General features: G+C 34.9%; 1 protein-coding gene and 2 non-coding genes across 4 annotated transcripts in view; 1 reads left to right on the forward strand and 2 right to left on the reverse strand.

The window, feature by feature from the left end:
* Cfap210 (cilia and flagella associated protein 210) overlaps positions 1–23,908 on the reverse strand; it is a 37,982-nt gene that overhangs the window by 1,639 nt on the left and 12,435 nt on the right. For both annotated transcript variants that reach the window (XM_048812446.1, XM_048812445.1), the window contains exons 3-8: positions 23,232–23,405; positions 22,932–23,125; positions 15,200–15,356; positions 11,919–12,058; positions 10,252–10,444; positions 9,596–9,760 (exon numbers count right to left, since the gene is read on the reverse strand). In XM_048812446.1, coding sequence (XP_048668403.1) covers positions 9,596–9,760; positions 10,252–10,444; positions 11,919–12,058; positions 15,200–15,356; positions 22,932–23,125; positions 23,232–23,405 — 1,023 coding nt within the window. The remainder of the gene's footprint in view (positions 1–9,595; positions 9,761–10,251; positions 10,445–11,918; positions 12,059–15,199; positions 15,357–22,931; positions 23,126–23,231; positions 23,406–23,908) is intronic.
* LOC125619486 lies at positions 2,702–2,807 on the forward strand. Its single transcript, XR_007351040.1, has one exon. It is a non-coding gene; the product is annotated as a U6 spliceosomal RNA (small nuclear RNA).
* Positions 10,866–10,938, reverse strand: Trnaa-cgc. Its single transcript has one exon. It is a non-coding gene; the product is annotated as a tRNA-Ala (tRNA).

Here is a 23,908-nt window from a genome sequence, read left to right on the forward strand (position 1 = left end):
CTAATCAAAGTGATAAAGGGTATTTATTAAAAATCTCTGGAGGGGCTGGGGCTGTGGCTCAGCGGTAGAGTGCTCACCTAGCACGTGCAAGGAGCTGGGTTCGATCCTCAGCACCACATTAAATAAATAAGTAAATAAAATAAAGGTATTGTGTTCAACTAAAAAATTATAGGAAACATCATGTTTTAATGGAGAAAAACTGAATATCTTACTCCTAAGATTAGGGGCAAGACAAGGATATCACTTTTTGCTCTTTTATTCAATATGGTGCTGGTTCTAGAAAGTGGAATAAATCAAGCAAAAGAACTAATATACACTTATTTGGAGGCGAAAAATTAAAGCCATCTATTCACAGACAACATGATCACATATGTAAAAGTTGTAAAGAATTACCAAAGAGCTAATAGGACTCATAACTTTGGCAGGGCTTCCGGTACAAGTTAATATATTAAAAATCTACTGTATTTATACATATTGTAAATAAATAGAACAAATATGGAAATAAACAATTTCACAAGGACATTTTTAAAAACAAAAATAAATTTAGCAATATATATAAATGACCTATTAACCCCAAACTACAAATACTGAAAAAGAATATTAAAAGAGAAATAAATGCATAATATTCATTAATTTGAAGACTTGATGATATTATCATCCCCAAATATTTTCCATAATTCTCCCCAAATTACTCTGTATTTATTGAAATCTCCAAAACTCCTGCAGACCTTTTATTGTAAAACTCAACGAGCTGATTATAAAATATATAATTCCAAGAATTCAAGATAGCCAAAACAATTTTAAAACAACAAAGTCAAAGAACTTACACTGCTGATTTCAAAGACTTTGTATAAAGTTATAGCAGTCAAGTAGTATGATATGAGGGCGGGGGCTAGGGCTCAATGGTGAACTTGCCTAGCATGTGTGACGCAGTAGGTTCCATCCTTAACACCACATAAAAATAAACAAAATAAAGGCATTCTGTTCATCTACAACTAAAAAAAGTTAAAAAAATTTTAAAAAGTATGGTATTATTACAAGAAAAAAACAAAGGGCTGGAACATTGCTCAGGTAAAGAGTATACTTAGCATGAATGAAGCCCTCGGTTTAATGGCTCAATTCCCAGTCACACACACACACACACACACACACATACACACAGACATATATATGCATACACATATACATACAAATACACACATATAGACAGATATCTAAATACAGATTAATATGAAGGAATTGAGAGTCCGGAAATAGATCCACTCTTAGGTGATAAATTGATTTTCAACAAAAGTTCCAGAGTAATTAATTAGAGAAACCATAGTTCATTATCAAACTGTTCTGAAATAACTAGATATCTGTATGGAAAAAAAATAGTTTTGATCTTTTACATCATATATCAAAATTAATTGAAAACATCATATACCTAAGCTATAAAAGCAAAAGTATTTCTAGAAGAAAACAGGACAAAATCTTTATGATCTAGTTTTTTTTTTTTTAATTTTTTATTGTTGGTTGTTCAAAACAATATGATCTAGTTTTAGTCTCTGCAATGACACAAAAAGCATAAATCACAAAGTAAAAACCAAAAAACTGGCCTTTATCAAAATCAAAGCATTTGTTCATCAGAAGATACTATTAAGAAAATGAAAAAGCAGGCTGGAGTTGTGTTTCAGAGGTAGAGAGTTCCCCTAGCTAGTTCCCTAGCATGCATGAGGCACTGGGTTCAATCCTTAGCACCGCATAAAAATAAAAAATAAAGGTAAAAAAAGAAAATGAAAAAGCAAATCACAGATTAGAGAAAACACTTGCAAACACAAAACTGACAAAAAACCTCTATACTTAAAGAACTTTTGAAATTCAACAGTAGTCTAGAAACAAACCCTCACATATGTGAACTAATGATTTTCAATGAGCATGCCAAGACTCATTGGAGGAGAGTCATTGGAGGACAGTCTTCAACAAAGTGTTGGGAAATCTGAATATTCTGCAAAAGAATGAAGCTAAACATATAAAAAGCCACATACAAAAATTATCTCAAAAGAGATCAAAGACCTAAACTTAAGAGTAAAAACTATGAAACTCGTAGAACAAAACAGGAAAAGCTTCAAGACATTGACTCAGGAACTTCGTCTTGGGTATGACATCAAAAGCATAGAATGAAACAACAAAAGAAAAAAACACAAAATGGCCGTAAAGAAAATGAAAAATCTTTGTCTGGGCTGGGGTTGTGGCTCAGCAGTAGAGTGTTCACCTAGCATGTGCAAGGCCCCGGGTTCGATCCTTAGCACCACATAAAAATAAATAAANCCCCCCCCCCCCCGTTATTTTGCTGCAGCCGGACTGCAGCATATACCAGTGTTCACAGAAGCATTATTCATAATAGCCAAAATAACCCAAAGGTCCATCCATAAACAAAATGTAGTATAAACATATAATAGAATATTACTCAGCTTTGAAAAGTAATGAAACTGATATACATGCCACATGTATGACCCCACATGGATGAAGCTTGAAGACATTATGCTAAGTGAAATAAGCCAGACAAAAAAGGACGAATATTGTATGATTCCACTTATATAAGGAACCTAGATCAGATTCATAAAGCCAGAGATAATTAAGGCTAGAGGGAAGAAGGAATGGGTGGTTACTATTTAATAGGTACAAAGTTTTAATATAGGATAATTAAAAAGTTCTAGATGTGCTCACTTCAGCAGCGCATATACTAAATTGGAATGATACAGAGAAGATTAACATGTCCCCTGCACAAGGATGACTAGGAAATTCATGAAGCATTCCATATTTTTAAAAGAGGTATTCCTAACCTGCAGGGATACTACAAGATTATAGGGTAGAAACGACAATACCTCAGGTCCGCACTGCAAGAGAGGAAGTCACATAGACCACATGAAAAAACAAGGGAGAAAATGCCCCAAACAAACCAAGATACTATAACAATAGAATCCATGATAGCGGTGTAGATGGAATGACAGAGGGGTTCAGAATGTACATAATTAAAATGATCTGAGAATTAAAGACGTGACCTAACTGAGCAAATACAGGCAAAAATTGATCACTCCAACAAAGAGATAAGAGATCAAGCACAGGTAGCTAAAGATTGCTTCAAGAAAAAGAGATTATGAAAAGAACAAAACAAAACAGAAATTCTTGAAATGAAGGAAATAATAAGCCAAATAAAAAACTCAATAGAAAGCATTACCAACAGACTAGGTCTCTTGGAAGACAGAACCCTAGACAATGAAGACAAAGTATATGATCTGGAAAATAAAGTTGACCATGCAATGAAGATGGTAAGAAAACATGAACAGAACATCCAAAGATAACATCAGGGCTGGGGCTGCAGCTCAGTAACAGAGCTCGCCCAGCATGTGTGAGGCACTGAGTTCAATCCTCAGCACCACATATAAATAAAATAAAGGCATGCTTTCCATACACAAGTACAAAAAATTTTTAAAAGAAAAAAGATAACATTAAAAGACCAAGTCTAAGATTTATCGGGATAGAGGAAGGTACAGAATTTCAAACTAAAGGAATGCACAATCTCTTCAATGAGATAATAACAGAAAATTTCGCAAACAGGAAGAATGAATTGGAAAGTCAAATACTAAAAGCTTACAGGACACCAAATGTACAAAACTACAACAGATCTACACCAAAGCACATTATAATGAAAATGACAACATACAGAATAAGGACAGAATTGTAAAAGCTGTAAGAGAGAAGAATCAGATTACATATATGGGGAGACTATTGAGATCTCAGCAGATTTTTCAGCCCAGACTCTCAGGGCCTGGGGATCCTGGAATAATATATACGGAGCTTTGAAAGAAAATGGATGCCAACAAGAATCATATCCAGCAAAATTAAACTTCAGATTTGATGACAAAAACCTTCCATGATAAACAAAAGTTTAAAAAATTTACAGCAAGAAAGCCTGCATAACAGAACATTCTTGGCAAACTATTTCATGAGGAGGAAATGAAAAACAACAATGAAGATCTACAAATGGAGGAACTACACTAAAGGAAAGGCCAATCAACGAGAAACCAAGTCAAGTTAAGAACCAAAAATAACCAAAATGGCTGGGAATACAAACATATTTCAATAATAGCCCTGAATGTGGATGGCCTAAACTTATCAATTAAAGACAGACAGGATTTTTTAAAAAGACTCAACAATATGCTGCCTTCAAGAGACTCATCACACAGGAAAACATCTACAGACTGAAAATGAAAGGATGGGAAAAAAACTTATCACTCACATGGACCGTGTAAACAAGCAGGGGTTTCCATCCTCGTATAGATAAAGTGGACTTCAAACCAAAGTTAGTGAAAAGGGATAAAGAAGGACATTTCATACTACTCAAGGGAATCATACATCAACAAGACATAACAATTGTAAATATCTATGCCCCAAACAATGGGGCATCTATGTATACCAAACAAACCCTTCTCAACTTAAAGAATCAAATGGACCGCAGCACAATAATACTGGCTGACTTTAACACACCTCTCTCACCACTGGATAGATCTTCCAAAAACTAAACGAAGAAACTATAGAACTCAATAAAACAATCAATAATTAAACTTAACAGACATATACAGAATATTCCATCCATCAACCAGCGAATACACTTTTTTCTCAGCAGCACATGGGTCCTTCTCCAAAATAGACTATATGTTATGCCACAAAGCAAGTCTTAGCAAATACAAAAAAAAAAAAAAAAAATAGAGATACTGAGCTGGGGATACAGCTCAGTTGGTAGAGTGTTTGCCTCGCATGCCCAAGGCCCTGGGTTCAATTCCCAGCATTACCAGAAAAAAAAAAAAAAAGGATACTACCCTGCATTCTATCTGATCATAACAGAATGAAATTAGATGTCAGGGATAAAATAAAAAAATAGAAGCTACTCCAATACCTGGAGACTAAATAATATGTTACTAAATGATGCATGGATAACAGAAGACATTAGGGAGAAGATTAAAAAAATTCTTAGAGATACATGAGGACTCCAATACAACACATCAAAATCTCTGCAATACTATGAAGGCAGTGCCAAGAGGAAAAGTTCATTGCATTTAAGCTCATTCATTAAAAGAAGAAAGTCAACAAATAAACAACTTGACATTATATCTCAAAGCCCTAGGAAAAGAAGAACAAACCAACACCAAAAGCAGAAGACAGGAAATAATTAAAATCAGGGCTGAAGGGTATGGAGTAATGGTTCAGTGGTAGAGCACTTGCCTAGCATGTGTGCTTATTTATAAACACCACTTATAAATAAATAAAATAAAGGTTCATTAACAACTAAAAATATTTTTTAAAAAATCAGGGCTGAAATTAGTGACATTGAAACAAAAGAAACAATTTTAAAAATTGACAAAACAAGCAGCTAGTTCTTTGAAAAAATAAATAAAATTGACAAACCCTTAGCCATCTTAACAAAAAGAAGGAGAAAGAAAACTCAAATTACTAAAATTCATGATGAAAAAGGAAATCATGACAAACACTATTGAAATACAGAAGACAATTAGAAACTATTTTGAAAATTTATACTCCAGTAAAATAGAAAACTTCAAAGACACTGACAAATTTCTAGAGACATATGATCTACCCAAACTGCACGAGGAGGACATACACAATTTAAACAGATCAATTTCAAGCAAAGAAGTAGAAAACATCATCAAAAGCCTACTAACCAAGAAAAGCCTGGGACCAGACAGATTCATAGTTGAGTTCTACAAAACCTACAATGATGAATTAATACCAATACTCCTCAAATTATTCCATGAAATAGAAAAGGAAGGAACTCTTCCAAACTCATTCTATGTGGCTACTATCATCCCAATACCAAAAACCAGACAGGGACACATCAAGTAAAGAAAATTTAAGACCAATATCCCTGATAAACATAGATGCAATAATTCTCAATAAAATTATGGCAAATTGCATATAAAAACATATTAAAAAATTGTGTACCATGATCAAGTGGGGATCCTTCCAGGGATGCAAGGTTGGTTCAACATATGGAAATCAATAAACATAATTAATTCATCATATCAATAGGCTTAAAGATAAGAATCATGGGCTAGGGATGTAGGTCAGTGGTAGAGCACTTGCCTAGCATGTGTGAGGCAGTGGGTTCGATTCTCAGCACTGCATATAAATAAATAAAGTCCATTGACAACTAAGAAAATATTTTTTAAAAAAGAATCATATGATTATATCAATGGATGCAAAGAAAGCATTTGACAAAATACAGCACCCTTTCATGTTCAAAACACTAGATAAAGTAGGAATACACCTCAACATTGTAAAAGCTATCTATGCTAAACCCTAGGCCAACACCATTCTAAATCGAGAAAAAATAGATGCATTCCCACTAAAAACCAGAACAAGACAGGGATACCCTCTTTCACCACTTCTATTCAACATAGTCCTTGAAACTCTAGTCAGAGCAATTAGACAGATAAATTAAATGGATACAAATAGGAAAAGAAGAATTCAAACTATCATTATTTGCTGATGATATGATTCTGTACTTAGAGGATCCAAAAAACTCCATCAGAAAACTTCTAGAATTAATTAATGGATTCAGCAAAGTATCAGGACATAAAATCAATACCCACAAATCAAATGCATTTCTATACATCAGTGATGAATCCTCTGAAAAATAAATTCGGAAAACTACCCCATTCACAATAGCCTAAAAAAAAAACTAAAATACTTGGTAATCAATTTAGCAAAAGAGGTGAAAGATCTCTACAATGAAAATTATAGAACACCAAAGAAAGAAATTCAAGAAGACCTTAGAAGATGGAAAGATCTCCCATGCTCCTGGATAGGCAAAATTAATATCGTCAAAACGGCCATACTATCCAAAGCACTATACAGATTCAATACAATTCCAATTAATATCCCCATGTCATTCTTTTTTTTAATTAGTTACACATGACAGTACAATGATCTTGACAATTCATACATTTGAATCAAATGGGGTATAATTTCTCATTTTTCTAGATATAGAAAAAGCAATCATGAAATTCACTTGGAAAAATAAGAGACCCAGAATAGCCAAAGCAATACTTAGCAAGAAGAGTGAAGCAGGAGGCATTACAGTATCAGACCTTAAACTGTACTACAAAGCTATAGTAACAAAAATGGCATGGTATTGGCACCAAAATAGACATGTAACCAATGGTACAGAATAGAAGATGCAGAGACAAGCCCATATAAACAAAGTTATCTCATACTAGACAAAGGTGCCAAAAATATGCATTGGAGAAAAGATAGCCTCTTCAATAAATGGTGCTAGGAAAACTGGAAATCCATATGCAGCAAAATGAAGCTAAACCCCTATTTCTCACCATACAGAAAAATCAACTCAAAGTGGATTATGAACCTAGGAATTTGACCAGAGACCTAATAGGAGAAAAAGTAGGCCCAAATCTTCAAGACTCCTAAAGTGCAAAAATTAAAATCAAGAATCAATAAATGGAATGGATTTATACTAAAAAGCTTCTTTTCAACAAAAGAAACAATCAATGAGCTGAACAGAGAGCCTACATTTGGGGAGCAAATTTTTGCCACAAACACATCAGATAGCACATTAATCTCCAGGATATATAAAGACTCAAAAAACTTAACACCAAAAAATCAAACAACCCAATCAATAAATGGGCTAAGGAGCTGAACAGACACTTCTCAGAAGACGAAATACATATGATCAACAAATATATGAAAAAATGTTCAACATCTCTTATAATTAGAGAAATGCAAACCAAAACTACTCTAAGATTTCATCTCACTCCAGTCAGAATTGCAGTTATCAAAAATACAAACAATAATAAGTGTTGACAAGGATGTAGGGGAAGAGGCAAACTCATACATTGCTGGTAGGACTGTAAATTGGTGCAGCCAATCTGGAAAGCAATATGGAGATCCCTTAGAAAACTTGGAATGGAACCACCATTTGACCCAGCTATCCCACTCCTTGGTCTATATCCAAAGGACTTAAAAGCAGCATACTACAGTAATACAGCCACATCAATGTTCATAGCAGCATAATTCACAATAGCCAACCTGTGGAACCAACCTAGATGCCCTTCAATAGATGAATGGATAAAGAAACTATGCTATATATACACAATGGAGTATTACTCAGCAATAAAAGAGAGTAAAATTATGGCATTTGCAGGAAAATGGATGGAGTTGGAGAATATCATGCTAAGTGAAGCCACTTCCCAAAAACCAAAGGCCAAATGTTTTCTCTGATAAGTGGATGCTAATTCATAATGGGGGTGGGTATGGGATGAGTGAAGGAACTTTAGATGGGGCAAAGGGGAGGGAAGGAAGGGGTTATGGGGGTAGGAAATATGGTGAAATGAAACAGACATCATTACCCTAGGTACATGTATGATTGCATGAATGGTGTGACCCTACTTTGGGTACAACCAGAAAAGTCAAAATGTGCTCCATTTGTGTATAATGAACTGAAGAACATTCTCCTGTCATGTATAACTGAATAGAACAAATAAATAAACTATAAAAATAAAAATAAAGCACAGAAACTCAATTATTGCTAGAATTGACTCATTAAGTCAGTTGCTGTCACAACTAGAATATTCTTTAATTCCATGGCAGTGTTGAATATTTTCAGTTTCTTGTACCATTAGAAATTATTATGTCTCATAAAATTAATAAATGTGAATCAAGTTTTGGCATGGTTTGAAAAAAAAATAGCTCTAGAGATAGTGATGATGGTCAAAGTGAACGTACTTAATGCCCCTAAATTACACCCCTAAAAATGGTTAAAATGGTAAGTATTATGTTATGAATATTTGAACCCAATAAAAAATTTTTAAACTCAACAATAAGGAACTATCTCAATTAAATAATTGAGAACAGGTTTGCATATACATTACACAAAAGAAGTCACATGAATGTCTAATAAGGATATGAAAAGATGCTCACTCTCTTCAGTCATTAGGGAAATGCAAAGTAAAACCATAAGTTAGCACGATATTAGGGCAATGAACAAAACACAGGGTGACAAAGGTGAGTTTGTAAAGCAGCTTGTGCTTCTATACATTGCTGGTAAGAAAGGAAAATGGTATTACCACTTTGGAAAGCAGGTTTTGGTCACAAATGATTTGATGCCAGATCCTCTATCTGTCTTTTAAAATCTCTATATCACCCCCTCACCTCAAAACTGAAACCCACGAGATCCCAATCAACATGGTCTCTGGAATAGTCAAGAAGGGAAAAAAGTAAACCAAAGATTAGCAGTATAGCCTGTCACATGCATTTGTATCTTCTTTAATATTTACTAAAGTACAAAATACACTAAAGAAGGATGAAGATATGTGTAAAAGAAAAATCTCTTGTAGGAATGCCAGTGCAGATAAAAACAGAAACAAACCTCATATTTCTTTATACAGCTTATAGTGTCATAACCATAATGACAATTTGTTCTTACCCAACAAAAGAAATTACTTGAGCAATAGAAAGCCAGCATGAATTCTGTATTACATATTTATTGCTAAAATAAATGGAAATATTTAGGAATCATTACTATTTGTTGAATGTTAGCATCTTGAACTTCTCTGCGTTCTTTATCAACTTTGCGCTTTTTCTCCTTTTCATGCTCACGAAAAATCTGATCTGCTTTCATAAAAGCCAGCAATTGTTTTTTAGATTCTATTTTCCTTTGTCTTTCTTCTTCCTCTTTATTCTTCATCTAAATGTTTAAAGGTAAAAGAAAAAAAAAAACTATTTTAGCAAGGAGTCCTGTCTGAAAAGGGATGGAATTAGAAAGTTCCAAGTAGAAAGCTGGGAGCCATGCAGCAGCACAAAGTTGGATGCACCTGGACTGACTCCCATGTGGTCACTTTTCTTTAAAAGAAATATGCAAATGTAACTGGGTAATTTTTACTCATTTTTTCTTAAAAGCATCTAAATGTTTTCATACTTCTGTATGTTAAATAAATAATAATCTTTGCATGTTAAGATGGTTCTGAACAGTTTATTACTTTGTATCTATAAATGTCTTATTTATAATTATGTCATTGTTAGAAAGCAAACACTGAATTCAAGAATATAGAAAGATAACTTATACACTGTGTTTCACATCTCTGCTAGTTTGAGATCAGAGAAGCAAAGGGAGTGGAAACCACACAGTGGAAAAGTCTTAATGTATCTACTTTTATTAGTCCTAATTTAATTGTTTACCACAAGGGCTCTATGTTCAGCAATCGCTTTTAAGTCCGCTTGGTTTTTTTCATTTCTTTCTCTTTCTCTTTTCTCCCATTCAGCATCAATTTCTGCAGTATCTCTAGAAATAATCAAATCTTCATTGTCAAGTTTCTCTTTAATTAGTTTACTCAGGGAGTTATTTATTCGTTCTCTTTGTTCCTCCAACAACCTATAAAAAACATATTTTTCAAATCTTTATGAATATTTGTAATGAAGCCAATGTAATTTAATGAGTCTGAAATATTTTAGTCTTCTATAAAACTTAAGAGGAGACCCATTGCTCCCTTTATACATTGATCATTTCAAGTAGAAATTATTTTTTTTATTCGAACCCAGTGGCTAACACATGCTAGGCAAGCGCTCTACCTGTGAGCCATAACCCCAACCCCGAAATTAATTTTTATAATTATAAAGTAACATTCTAAAAATCCAAAGATGGTAATATGTATAATATGGTTGTATGTATGCCTGTGTATATGTAGAAAAAAAGGGGGTGTTAAAAAACTTGCCACATTGGAAATTCTTTCTCTTATATTTATTTTTTAGTTGTAGTTGGACACAACACCTTTATTTCACTTGTTTATTTTTGTATGTGGTGCTGAGGATCGAACCCAGGGTCTCGCGCGTGCGAGGCGAGCGCTCTACCGCTGAGCCACAACCCCAGCCCCTGGAAAATATTTTTAAATAGTTGATTAGACTTCCCTGCTTACTCTAACATTGAAGGCTATAAAAGGTATTTTTAAAAATAAGACCTAGGAAATAACTAATAAAGCCTATCAAAATCTGAATAAATCCATCCTCTCACTATACGATGTCTGGAATTTACTGATAGCACTTCATTGACTTGATGTGCTTATATGTTTCTCTCCCTTTATATAACTATGATATTCCTGAGGCCAGAGACTGGAAGAATTCTCTCTTTAGTCCAAGACCACATATGTGTCTAGTAATTCATAAACAATAGACATATTTTGTTAAAGTAACAGAGGGAAAAATAACTGGGCAAAAATCAGTTGTGACAAATTTACTAAGTTATTGAGAGAATGTGCAAAGTAATGTGTGATAAATAATGAAAAGAGCACAGCATATGTCCCAAAGAAAGTATAAAGTAAAGACATTTATGCAAATAACTACACAGGCAAAGGGTGATACATGCCCTGAGAATGCTAGAAAGCAATACAGACAGGAGATAAAAGGAAGCCTTGTGAAAGGGAGATGTTTCAGTTAGGATTTCAAAATAATATTTTAAGTACTTTTATTATTGATTGCTTTCTATGTACCACACACTATTCTATGTATCAGCACATTGACTCATCATAGGCTCAAAAACAACAGGGCCAACCAACCATGGACTGAAAACTCTAAAACTGTGAGTCAGCTAGTGAGGTGGCATGCCTGTAATTCCAGAGATACAGAGCCTGCTCCAGCTCATCCCCTGCCCCCTCAGACCAGTATTTTCAACCATCTATCAGAAAGATGTCCCTGAATAATTCCAAGGGTACCTCATGTCACTAAATGCCCTAGTCATATATAAAATGAGACTTTTATTTCTAAAGACTACTTTCACATTATAACTTCAAATTTATTGTGAGACAGTTGCATACAGCACTTTATAGATTATACAAATTATTTCAAAATCCTACCTATGTGTTTCAGCTTCTTTTTCTTTCCTAATTTGTTCAAGACGCTTTTTTGCTTTGATAAATTTTCTACTCTTTTCTTCTTCCTCTTCCTGCTGCTGTTGTATTACAGCTTTGATGATATTTTTATCATGCATATGCTCCTTGGGGGAAATAAGTACATGTTATTCTATCACAAAAAGACCTTTCAATATCTCAATATCTAACAAGTACTTGTCAAATGGTCACAACTTATGATCCAGTCAATTCTCTCCTGGAAATTTATCCCAAGAAATTATCAGAAATATGAAAATAGGTTTATGTACCATGAACTTCATTTCAAAGTTACTTAGAATAGCAAAATTTGGAAATGACCTCTAAATATTCAATAACAGAAAAAATGGTTAAATAAATCACAATCTCAATGTTATGAGAAGATACAAATAATTAGTAAGTAGAGAGAAAATGCAAGATATATTATATAGTATATTTCAATTTCACAAATATAAACAAGTACAAGTTTATCATGTATCTATGACTAGAAAAAATGAGTTAAATGTCCATAGTAGTTCTTTCTGGGATATGAGATGATGAGTGGTTTTTATATCTTCTTAATGCCTTTGTATGTTTCTTTTCAAATATCTCATTTCTTCTAAATATATGATTAAAAATAACTATATAGTCGAAGAAAAAAATTAAATATATATAATTTTCATGCAGCTTTTGAATACTTTATATTGTTACATGGTTAAAATTTGTTAAATATTTCAGACAATGGTGTCTTTCTACTTCATTCACTATCTGCCTTTCCTAATCTCCCTTCCAGACTCAATTACTGTTACTAGTTTCTTGTCCAGATTTTATTTATGAAAATACAGACATATGTTCTAACAGACAATTTTAAAATAGGTTACTATTTTTTAAGTAAAAAATAAAATCTGTTCTGGTTTTGATCCCCCAAAGTCTCATGTGTGCAGAGGTGGGGCATGTAGGCAATCAGTGAATCCTGAAGGATTCATCAGTGCATTAATATCAATGGATTAATCCATTGATAATTGAATGGATTCCCGGAGGTAGTTGGAGGAGGTGGCTCACTAGGGACATGCCCTGGAAGGGTTTATGGTTTGTCTGGTTTATCTTATCCCTAGTCTGTCTGTCTGTCTGTCTCTCCCTCTCCTTCCCAGCTCCAGGCCTGAAACCTCTGAAACTTGTAATACAAAATAAAAATTTCCTCCTTTAAGTTCTTTATATCATATATTTTTTTAACAGTAATGAAAAGCTGACTAATATACTGCTCATTTCAGCATACATTCCAAGATCCTAATCTGAGTTCACCATCACAAAAATAGGTGTCTTTGAACACAACAGCCTGGGTATATAGACAGGTTAGTGTAATCTATAGATAGAAACTGTTTTTAGGTGAAAATTGTTAAATACAACATTTCATCTTCCCACATATTTAAAATTCCGGATTTTCTATGTGCCAAGCACTCTTAAGCACTCTTTTATTTGATAGCTGTTACTTTTAAAAGTCTATGATCTGGTTAGGTCAATATAAGAACTAATAAAAACACCAAACTGTTAGAAGTGATTATTTTGAATGATTCAAGTTTGATTTTACTATTTTTTCCAAGTTTAATATAATGATCTTTTTACAATAGGAAAAAACATAGAGCTAACACAAAGTTAATCTCATGTTTTAAAAACTGAAATATTTATCTCAGGGTCACATAACTAATAAATGACAGAGTTATCATTCAAAATGAGGTTCATTCCATTTAAAATTTTTGAGAATTAAACATTATTGAACCCATGAATCAAGAACAAGATTTATGTAAAATGATTAATAAGATTACATGAAAAACTTTTAGAAATTAAAATCCACAGCTAAAATTTTTAAATTTGGGGGTCAGAGATATGACTGCTAGAATATTTGCCTAATATGCACAAACTCCTGAATTTGATTCACAGTACTGCTAAAACAGATACATACTAACAGCAACAAAAAACGAAACCACAATAGAAGGTTTAGAACTTTTTATTCAGATAATTTAAAAAATTTACCTCATATGCATCCTTTCTTAGGAAACTACTCAAAAATATATTTCATCAAGATCGGGGGTAAACCAAAAAAAAGGAACACATTAGATTCAGGAAATAGGAGGTATGGCTTCAGAAAGAGGCACAGAGAAGTCCTAGGATGGCAACGGTACAACAGGCCTAGCAAGCAGTCAGTCCAGAAGGAAGGAAAGATGGAGAACTCTAGATGGGCAAGCTCAAAAAACAAACAAACAAACAATAACAACAAAAAAAATCTAGATAAATTATTACTTAATTAAACATTTAAAAACCAGTATGGGGGTGCTGGGGTTATGGCTCAGTGGTAGAGCGCTTGCCTCACACATGCAGGCCTTGGGTTTAATCCTCAGCACAACATAAAAAGAAAGAAAGAAAGAAAATAAAATTATTGTGTCCAACTACAACTATAAAAAAATAAATATTAAAAAAAACAGTATCAGTATGCACTAGGCAGAACTTATTGAACACATGGAAGAATTGGGGTCATCAAAATTGATTTTAAAAAGGTCAAAGAAATTGAGTCATAAAAGCAAATGAAAACAAAGACAATTATATATTAACCATAGAAAAAGAAACATTTCTATAATCAAAGAAATATAATCAAAATGTTAGTTGGCTCAGCATAGAAAAATATTTATAAATTCATAATAATGACTTAAGTATAATTACAACAATTATTTAGGGGGTACAAAGGAGAAAGGGCAGTAAAGAGCTAAATCCTTAACTATCAGGGAGAAAATGTCTAAAACTGATAAGAAGAAACAGCTAAAAGAACCTGAAATGTTAGCCTCCAGGAATCAGAAGAGATGTAGCAAAGAACTGCTACTCTTCTTTTAAGTGATATATTATGTACTACTTAAGAATGAAAACTAATTTTAAAAAAATATAGAAAACTATTAAATTACAACATTTACTTAGCACATGTTACCATTTACTTAGCACATATCAATAGCATAGAAGATATCAAACATAAAACACCTCATTTATTCCTCACAATTTTCATTTTAAGGATAAGAAATCATTTAAAAATATCTCATTCCCTTTCTTCAGGCATGAGAGAACATACACATGAAGTCATAGGAAATATAGCGCCCCAAAAGTATGCATTTGCTTAGAAATACAACTTAATTGCAACTTGTTTTCTACTCCATTATTATTTTTTGATATATTAAAAGTTAGGCATTTGACTCTCTCTGTATCTTTTAACATTTGCATTTTCAACTTACAAAAAACAGTCTCCTGTTTTCTTCAATATCGTCTTTTTTCTTTTTTGCTTTTTTTTTCATTTCTATTTCATATAATAAATTCTGACGCTGTATCTCCTCGGCATCTTTTTCTTCAAGTTTTTTCCTTCTTTCTTCTTCCTCTTCATGTTCCTTTATTCTTAAGCAAAAACATAAGTATAACTGAGTATAAATCATAAAAATAGGTTATATTTTAAAGAAATGAATAAGATTCTAACGTAGGATGATTTGAAGCTATAAGAATGAATCTGTGAATTTCTTTGGGAAACATAATGATAAGTAGTGACTAAAACAAATCTAAACAGTCCAGAATTGCCAATATTTTCCTTTCTTCAAAAGTTGTTTCATTCCTAACCTAAATATGGTCTATACCAGATTCAAGTATTCCTTTTCTTTAGAAAGAACCAGTTAACTGAATGACAGTAAAGGGGAATGGTAATTTTATTTTACAGAAAAGTTCATAATCTCTAGTGCTTCTCAATTTCACTACAAGTTGATGCTGCAAAAGCTACAGGTTGAGCCCCTTAGGTGATGAGGTTTTTTTTTGTTTGCTTCTTTTGGGTACTTTGGATTGAACCCAGGGGTGATCAACCACTGAATCACAAGTGATGGGGGGTTTGATGGAAAGAGAGAAACAAAACTCTCTTTATCCAACTGGCTACTTTGGTTGTCACTCTTTTTGTAGCCAACACTGACTAGATATTAATATCTACTAATTGGTAAGCCTCCAATGGCTGGCTGACTCTCTGAGATTATGTGTGGGTTGCTGCTCTAGGAGATTGATCTCCAGCTCCACCTCTTCAACTCACCTCCCAAATCCATCACCATCACTACCAGGAGCTCTCACCACCAGTTGTTTATAGCATATTCTGTATGCCAGAGGCCCCTCATCTGGCAGCCAATTCTGCACACTGGCAAGACTGCTCATGCCCAAGATGTCTACCTGCCCATGGAAAGCTCATGCATCCTTGTCGGCCAGTCAATAGGTGTACAGCCTGTTCTACTGACATTCTTTCTGCCACCTCTATCATTATTTTTCTTCCTGAACAGGTAGGCACAAGGTAAATCAACAATGCAAACACACAAACAACTGAGGAATAAACTTTCCTTCCATAGGTACTGAATCAGACCAACATTTTTCCTAGAGTCCTTTCACACAGCTTTAGGGAGAGGAAAATCCCGTTCCCCTGTGCCACACTGTCCTATGTGGTTAAGTGAGCCAGTAAATCCAGGACAGGATATTTGTCATTGACTCATCTGAACAGAGTAGGTATCTGTAAAGTCAGACTCATTCTCTTTAGGGGGGACTAAGAAAAAGGTCACTGTTGGCCATAGCTGAACCAGATTTAAGATTGCCTGAAAACATTAAATTTCAAATATTTATTTGCTTATTTGTTTTGTTAATACTATTTAATATTTTATGTCTACATTTTTGAAGTTTCAAAATTGCTTCTTTAAGGGAAAACAAGATATTAAAAAAATGCTACTTGACATCTTAGCAAATCTGGGAATCATTAACATGATAGCTAGGTATCCATTGGATAATTCATTGTTTAGGTAAAAACAAATACTTATTCTGGGAATAAATTAGAACAAAAACATGTCTTGTGTCGATTAAAAGGTAATATATTACCAATCACTTTCATAATAATTTATAATATTAAAATTTTAATTACTTATAAATAAATACTTTATATTAGTTTGGTAGTTTGGATAGACCACTCAATTATTTAATTTGGCTTAATGCAGAGTTAGTGTGTTAGAGGAAACCTGAGATCCTCCAGCCAAGGAATATTCAATATTCATATCTTTACGTGCAACTCTCATGCCCACAGCAGATGCTGATAAATAACACATAACTCCTTCCTGTTGAGTCCTGTTTCTTATCAACCCTATGCAATGGACAGTCTTTATCAAGGAATCGTGAAAGCTCTTTGCTATCCCTGACTCACATTCTGAGGGTCCTAAATCTGTATTTTGAACCCAGGGGTACTTAACTACTGAGCCACATCCTCAGTCCTTTTTTGTATTTTATTTAGAGTCAGGGTCTCACTGAGTTGTTTAGGGCCCATTAAATTGCTGAGGCTGGCTTTGAACTCCAAATCCTCTTGCCTCAGCCTCTTGAGCCTCTAGGATTACAGGCATGTGACACCACACCTGGCCAGATATGATTCTTGAGCAGATACAAATCTCTTATACTTCTCCTATAAAAGCAGGAGGGACCTCTACTCCAAATTTGGTCCAAATGTCAAGATTGATGACACTCCATGCACCAAGAGAATTTGAGAAAGTGTGTTCACACAAGATAACTCCCCAGGAGAGCTGGGCAGGTTCAAGTATGTCTTGATTGTCTTGGGCAAAGCAGAGAGTGGATTTGGGCCTGTAATGTGGACCAGAGGCGGGACTCAGGGAAAGTTTCTGCGTGTTTCCCACCAGTGTCAAAGGAAGAGGAGGTGAGACCAGAGGGCCTTAACAGCCCATCTAGTTGTGAAACTAAAGTGAAAGGGAGAGGTAAGACCTATAACAAAGTTGGAAGTCAAACATAAAAAATTAAGTCTAAGGCTAGGGTGTAGCTCGGTAGTAGAGTACTGCCTAGAATATGGGAGGACCTGCGTTTCATCCCCAGCATTTTTACACACACACACACACACACACACACACGCACGCACACACACAAAAAAAGTCTATTACAAGTTATTTCAACTGATAAGCTTGATTTTTGTTTTAATTTTCTTTCTTTCTTTTCTTTTTGGACCAGGGATTGAACCCAGGGGTGCTTAACCACTGAGCCACAATCCCAGCCTTTTTTTGTATTTTATTTAGTGCCTGGGTATCACTGAGTTGCTTAGGGCCTTGCTAAGTTGCTGAGGCTGGCTTTGAACTCACAATACTCCTGCCTCACCCTCCTGAGGCGTGCACCACCACACCCGGCTAATTTTCTTTTTTGAGCTGGGATTTCACTATGTTGCCCAAGGTAGCCTGAAAATCATGGGATCAAGCGATCCTCCTGCCTCAGTCTCCCAAGTAACTGGGACTACAGATGAGTGCCATGCCCAACTGATAAGCTTGATTCTTATAGAGACAACCCACTAGGAATCATTAACTGGCTACTGCATAGATACATTACATTCTTAATGTCTAAAACCAAATTCATCATTTTCCCCTTCTAAACTAATCTCCTTGATGTTTCCTCTCTCTCTCCTTTCCAATAACAGGGATCAGACTCAGGTCCTTGAGCATGCTAGGCAAGCACTCTACTACTGAGCTGAACCCCAATCCTCCTTTTCTTATTTTGGTCATTAGTGCCACCATCTTTTCAGTTGCCCTAAGAATCATACAAACATTTCTATAATCCTTACAACTCTTGTTCAATTATCTAATAACTATTTATTGAATTTCTACTAAAATTATAAAGCAGGTGGCTTGGGTGTGGCTCCCATGTATGAGGTAATGGGGATTGAACTCAGGGGCACTCAACCACTAAGCCACTTCCCCAGCACTATTTTGTTTTTATTTTTTGTTTTTATTTAGAGACAGGCTCTTACTGAGTTGCTAGTGCCTCATTTTTGCTGAGGCTGGCTTTGAACTCACAATCTTCCTGCCTTAACCTTCCCGATCACTAGGATTACAGACATATGGTACCATGCCCATCTCTCCATTTTATTTTAAATGAATGGAAAGTCATTGAAATGTTGAATGTGGGAGAATAATAAGATCAATTTTCACTTTTACAGGATCTCTGTAGAAGATAATTAAAGAAGGGATTGAGAAAGCAGAATATCATCACATAATTTAGAGACTGATGCAATAATCCATGAGCTATATGAGGGTGGCTTAGACTAAAATGATAGCAGTAAATTCAAGATTTGTTTTGGATAAATTAACATGAATTGCTTTTAGTGAGATGTGCAAGATTAAGATATGCAAGATAAAGGAAAATGAGAAATCAAGGTGGATTCCTAGTTTCTGGTTTGAAAAACTGGGTGGATAAGGATGCCAATGGAAAATCCACTGCAGGGGTGGGGAGTCCATATTCTGTGTTAGACTTGTGTTTAAAATACCTATGCCACATCAACATGAAGATATCATGAACATAACTGAGGATCATGTGCAATGGGGTGGCTCAAGGAAGTGGTCTAGACTAACCAAACTTAGGATGGCATTTAAATCTATAAGATAGATGAGATCACTTGAGCCCTCTTTTCTCTTTCTACCCTTTCCCTAGATGATCTTACCAGGGAAAAGTGGTGCAAACTATCCTACTGATGATTTTTCCTTCTTTTGAAAAACTGATGGTAGTGATAGTAATCTGAGTCTTTTATAAACAAGGCCTATGAGCCTCTTTCTAAGAGAAGGACTTTACTATCTATAGAAAGAATGAGAGCTATTGTAGCACCAACAGATACTGTTAAGTTTATTTTAGTAATTATGTTTAAGGTTCATGGTGAAATATCTCTATTTGGAGATGGTGATGTCACCATGGTTGCTTATTTGCCTTATCCCCATCAGACTATTAGTCACAGGTAGACTCTTACACTGTTCAACGCCCCACAGTGGAACAGCCTGCTCAGGTCTGGAGCCTAGGAATTATTTATAAAGTAAGAAAAATCTCAACTTTAGGCACACTAGAAAGAGTATCAGAAGTTGTACGATGTGTTTCAGTAATTGATTGATGAGTAACTAATTATCCCAAAATGAGGTGGCTTAAGACAGTGGTCATTCATTGTCTTATACCATTTTTTTGAGTCAGGAACCTGGGAGTGACTTAGGTGGGTGGTTCTCAAAGAGTTTCAGACAAGATGTCAGTTGGGGCTGTAATCATGTGAAGACTTGATCGAAGCTGGAAAAATCCACTTTCACATATCTGTTGCAGAGACTTCAGCTCCTTGCCTAACCCTAACCCTTAACCCTTAAAGGCAAAACCTTTAAGAAGTATAACCTAGTGAGAGGTCCTTAGGACATTGGGAGTATGAGGGAATAAAGGGGTTTTTATGGAATCTACAGTTAGTTCTCTCTAGAGAGAATTATTCTGGAAGCCTGATCTACATCCCCAATCCTCCTTTTTTTCTCCTTCTATTTTGAGACAGGATCTCACTAAATTGCCCAGATTGACCTCAAATTTGCAGTCCTCCTGCCTCAGCTTTCCAAGTCACTGGGATTACAAGGTGTTCACCAGGGGGACCAGCTTGAACGTTTCCTAGATGGAACATAAGATACATAAAAAAAAAACAACTAAAACAAGCCTGCTTGAACTTCTGACCTATTGCCAACACCACAAGAAAAGGGGATTCTGTAGCCAAACACAGTTTACATACAAGGATATGGGTAGGCAGACAGCCTGTGAAGATGTTAGTACTTGCCAAGTAGCTTGATGGAGGTTAGGCTGCTAACTTTATCTCCAAGTCACAATATAGGAAGAAAGATTTCTTTTTTAAAAAATTTATTTTTAAGTTTTAGGTGGACACAATATCTTTATTTTACGTTTATGTGGTGCTGAGGATCGAACCCAGTGCCTCATGCATGCTAGGCAAGCACTCTACCACTTAGCCACAACCCCAACCCCAGAGAGAGATTTCTTAACTACAGGAGACTCACTTGTCAATTACTTGCTTCTCTCTGCCAATGGCTCCATTTCTAACTTGTATAAACCCTTAGATCTATAATAAAAATTAAAATAAATAAATAAATTTTTAAAAAAACCCTTAGATCTTTACACTGCTAAAAAAAAAAAAATTACAACAAATCCAAAGGTTTCTCTTCTTTTTTTACAAAGGACAGGAATAACTGAAAATGATACGTAGACATTTGTGACTCTGTTTGCTTTTCTTTTTCCTTTTGCATTGCTGAGGATCAAAACAGAGCTTATGATGCAAACACTCTGCCACTGTACTATAACCCGAGTCCTGACATCTGTAATTAATAATTATAAATATGACATACAAGTAAGTGAAAAAAGCATTTAATAAAATGATATTGTTAATCCAATTTCATTTTATAAAATGTGAGTATATACATTTAAAGAAACAAATCTGTATCAGTAGATCAATGATGGCCATGGGCAAGGGGTAAGGGAGAAAACTTATGTAAAGGGTCATGAAGGAAACTTTTTAGGTTAATGAAAATATCTTGATGTAGGTGGTGATTGTGCAGCTATATACTTTGTGTGTGTGTGTGTGTGTGTTTGTGTGGTGCTGGGGATTGAAACCAGGGCTTTGGGCATGCAAGGCAAGCACTCTACCAACTGAGCTATATCCCCAGCTCCAAGCTACATATTTTTTTAAAAAAGATGAATTTTACTAAATGTAAATTATATGTCAATGAATCTGATGTCTCCACCATCAAAAAATGTCTAAGACAGGGCTCAGGTTGTGGCTTAGTGGTGGAGTGCTCCTCTAGCATATGTGAGACACTGGGTTCGATCCTCAGCACCACATAAATGTAAAATAAAGATATTGTGTCCACCTAAAACTAACAAATGAAAAAGAATTTTTTAAAAAATATCTCAGACAGACATGATGTCACATGCGTAGTTGCAAACACTCAGAAGACTGAGGAGAGAGGATCATTTGAACCCACATGTTCAAGACTAGCCCAGTCAATATAGCAAGATTCCAGCCAAAATAATAAAAATAAATTCCTGTTCTCGATTAGATTACTGGTTTTTAAAAAAAAAAGATTCATTACCCCTCACCACTTCCAAGGGGGTCTATTTCTCTGTTCTACTGCTGTTAAAATTGACCACGTGACTGACTTTAGACTTGTGTTATACCAAAAGGACCTTCTTTGTCTTTTTGTGGTACTCGGGGTTGAATCCAGGGCCTCTCACATGCTAGGCAAGTGCTCTACCACTGAGCTACATCCCCAGTCCTTTTTAAAAATGTTATGTTGGAGCAGGGTCTAGCAAAATTGCCCAGGTTGTCCTCCAATTTGCAATCCTACTGCCTTAGTCTTTTAAGTAGCTGGGATTACAGGCATGCACCACCATGCCCAACCCTCTTTATTCTTTGACTTTAGGTTTGAGCACATTGTTACAAGCTTATTTTCTTGTACGTCTCTCAACACCATGAGATGAGTTTACCCTAGGAGGCTTCTTCATCCTCAACCTCAAAATGAAAAGACATGGAATAGATCAGAATCCTCCCCACAGCCCACAGCAATGAGCAAACTCAGTCCTGCTGCTTAAACAAAAGCTGCCCAGCTAAATCCAGCCTAGGGCACCAACCACACTCAACTAACAGATGCATGAAAAGTAAATGTTTTTTTTTTTTAATATTTATTTATTTATTTTTTAGTTTTCGGCAGACACAACATCTTTGTTTGTATGTGGTTCTGAGGATCGAACCCGGGCCGCACGCGTGCCAGACAAGCACGCTACCGCTTGAGCCACATCCCCAGCCCCCAGTAAATGTTTATTGTTGAATGGAACTAGGATATATCATTGTTTGTTATGCAGCATTACTACAGCAATTGTAACTGACATGTAATTTAGGAGTGACAGTGACTTTTAACATTTTTTTTGCAGTGCTGAAGATCAAAATCAGCATCTTTCTAAGATGATACGCAAGTATTCTATTAATACATCCCCAGCTCCCTACCCTCTCTATACTTTTTCTATTAAGTATTTTAGCCTCTATTACTTTCATTGTCAGGGGGATAAAAAAGCAATATCCATTATAAGAAAAAGTTTTTAAAAAGTTAATTTATGTATACATACTGTTTTAGATGATCATTGGCAAGAGCTATTCTTTCTCTGTGTCTTTTTTCTGCTTTTTCTTGCTCTTCTTTAAAAGCCATTTCAATGTTGAGTTTCAATTGTTCTTCCCATTTTTTATCTGATTTTAAATTACTCTTTTGGAATTCAATCTGGGCATCACGTTCCTTCATGACTCTACTGAGAAGAAGTCCTGACTACAAAAAAAAAAAAAAATGCAGTATTTTAGGAAAATAATGTCTAATTTGTATACATATGTTAAAATATATATGTATATACAAAAAGAGAAAACTCAAGTAATACATGAAAGTGTTTCATTCTTTCTGTTTGGTAAAACTGATACTGCTTTGCATGTTCAATGGCCTTTTTTCTTTCTCCTTGTTTGTATATTTCTTCTTCTATATCAAGAATTTTTCTTTCTGCCTCAATTTCTTCATCACGCTTCTTTTTAGCTTTAAGTTTCTGTTGTTTCATCCCCTGTAAAAAAAGAAAAAAGAAAACTTTTATCTTATTCCAGCGCTGGGAATTGAACCAGGGCCTCACACATGTTAGGCAAGTGCTCTACCACTGCACTATACCCCTAGCCCAAAAGCAATCTTTTGTTTTCATTGTCAATTTAATTTTACCAAAATTTAACATTATAATTTGAACTTTCATCATAAGATTTTATTGTATTTTCTTATTTCACTAATAATCACAAGGTTACATTTTGGACCTAATTGTGTGTGTGTGTGTGTGTGTGTGTGTGTGTGGTGGGGTAGGGGTAGATATGGGCAATCAAATCCAGGGCCTTGGCATGACAGATAAGTAATCTACCAGAGTTACATTCCCAAATCTTTTTAAAATTTTATTTTGAGAGAGGGTCGCATTAACTTGCTGGCCTCAAACTTGAAATTCTCCTACCTCAGCCTCCTAGGTAGTTGAGATTAGGTATGCATCACCACACCCAGTAGAAGCTTTTTTTTTTTTTTTTTTTTTTT

Source organism: Marmota marmota, unplaced genomic scaffold (genome assembly GCF_001458135.2).
Source record: "Marmota marmota marmota unplaced genomic scaffold, marMar, whole genome shotgun sequence".
NCBI classification, from domain to species: domain Eukaryota; kingdom Metazoa; phylum Chordata; class Mammalia; order Rodentia; family Sciuridae; genus Marmota; species Marmota marmota.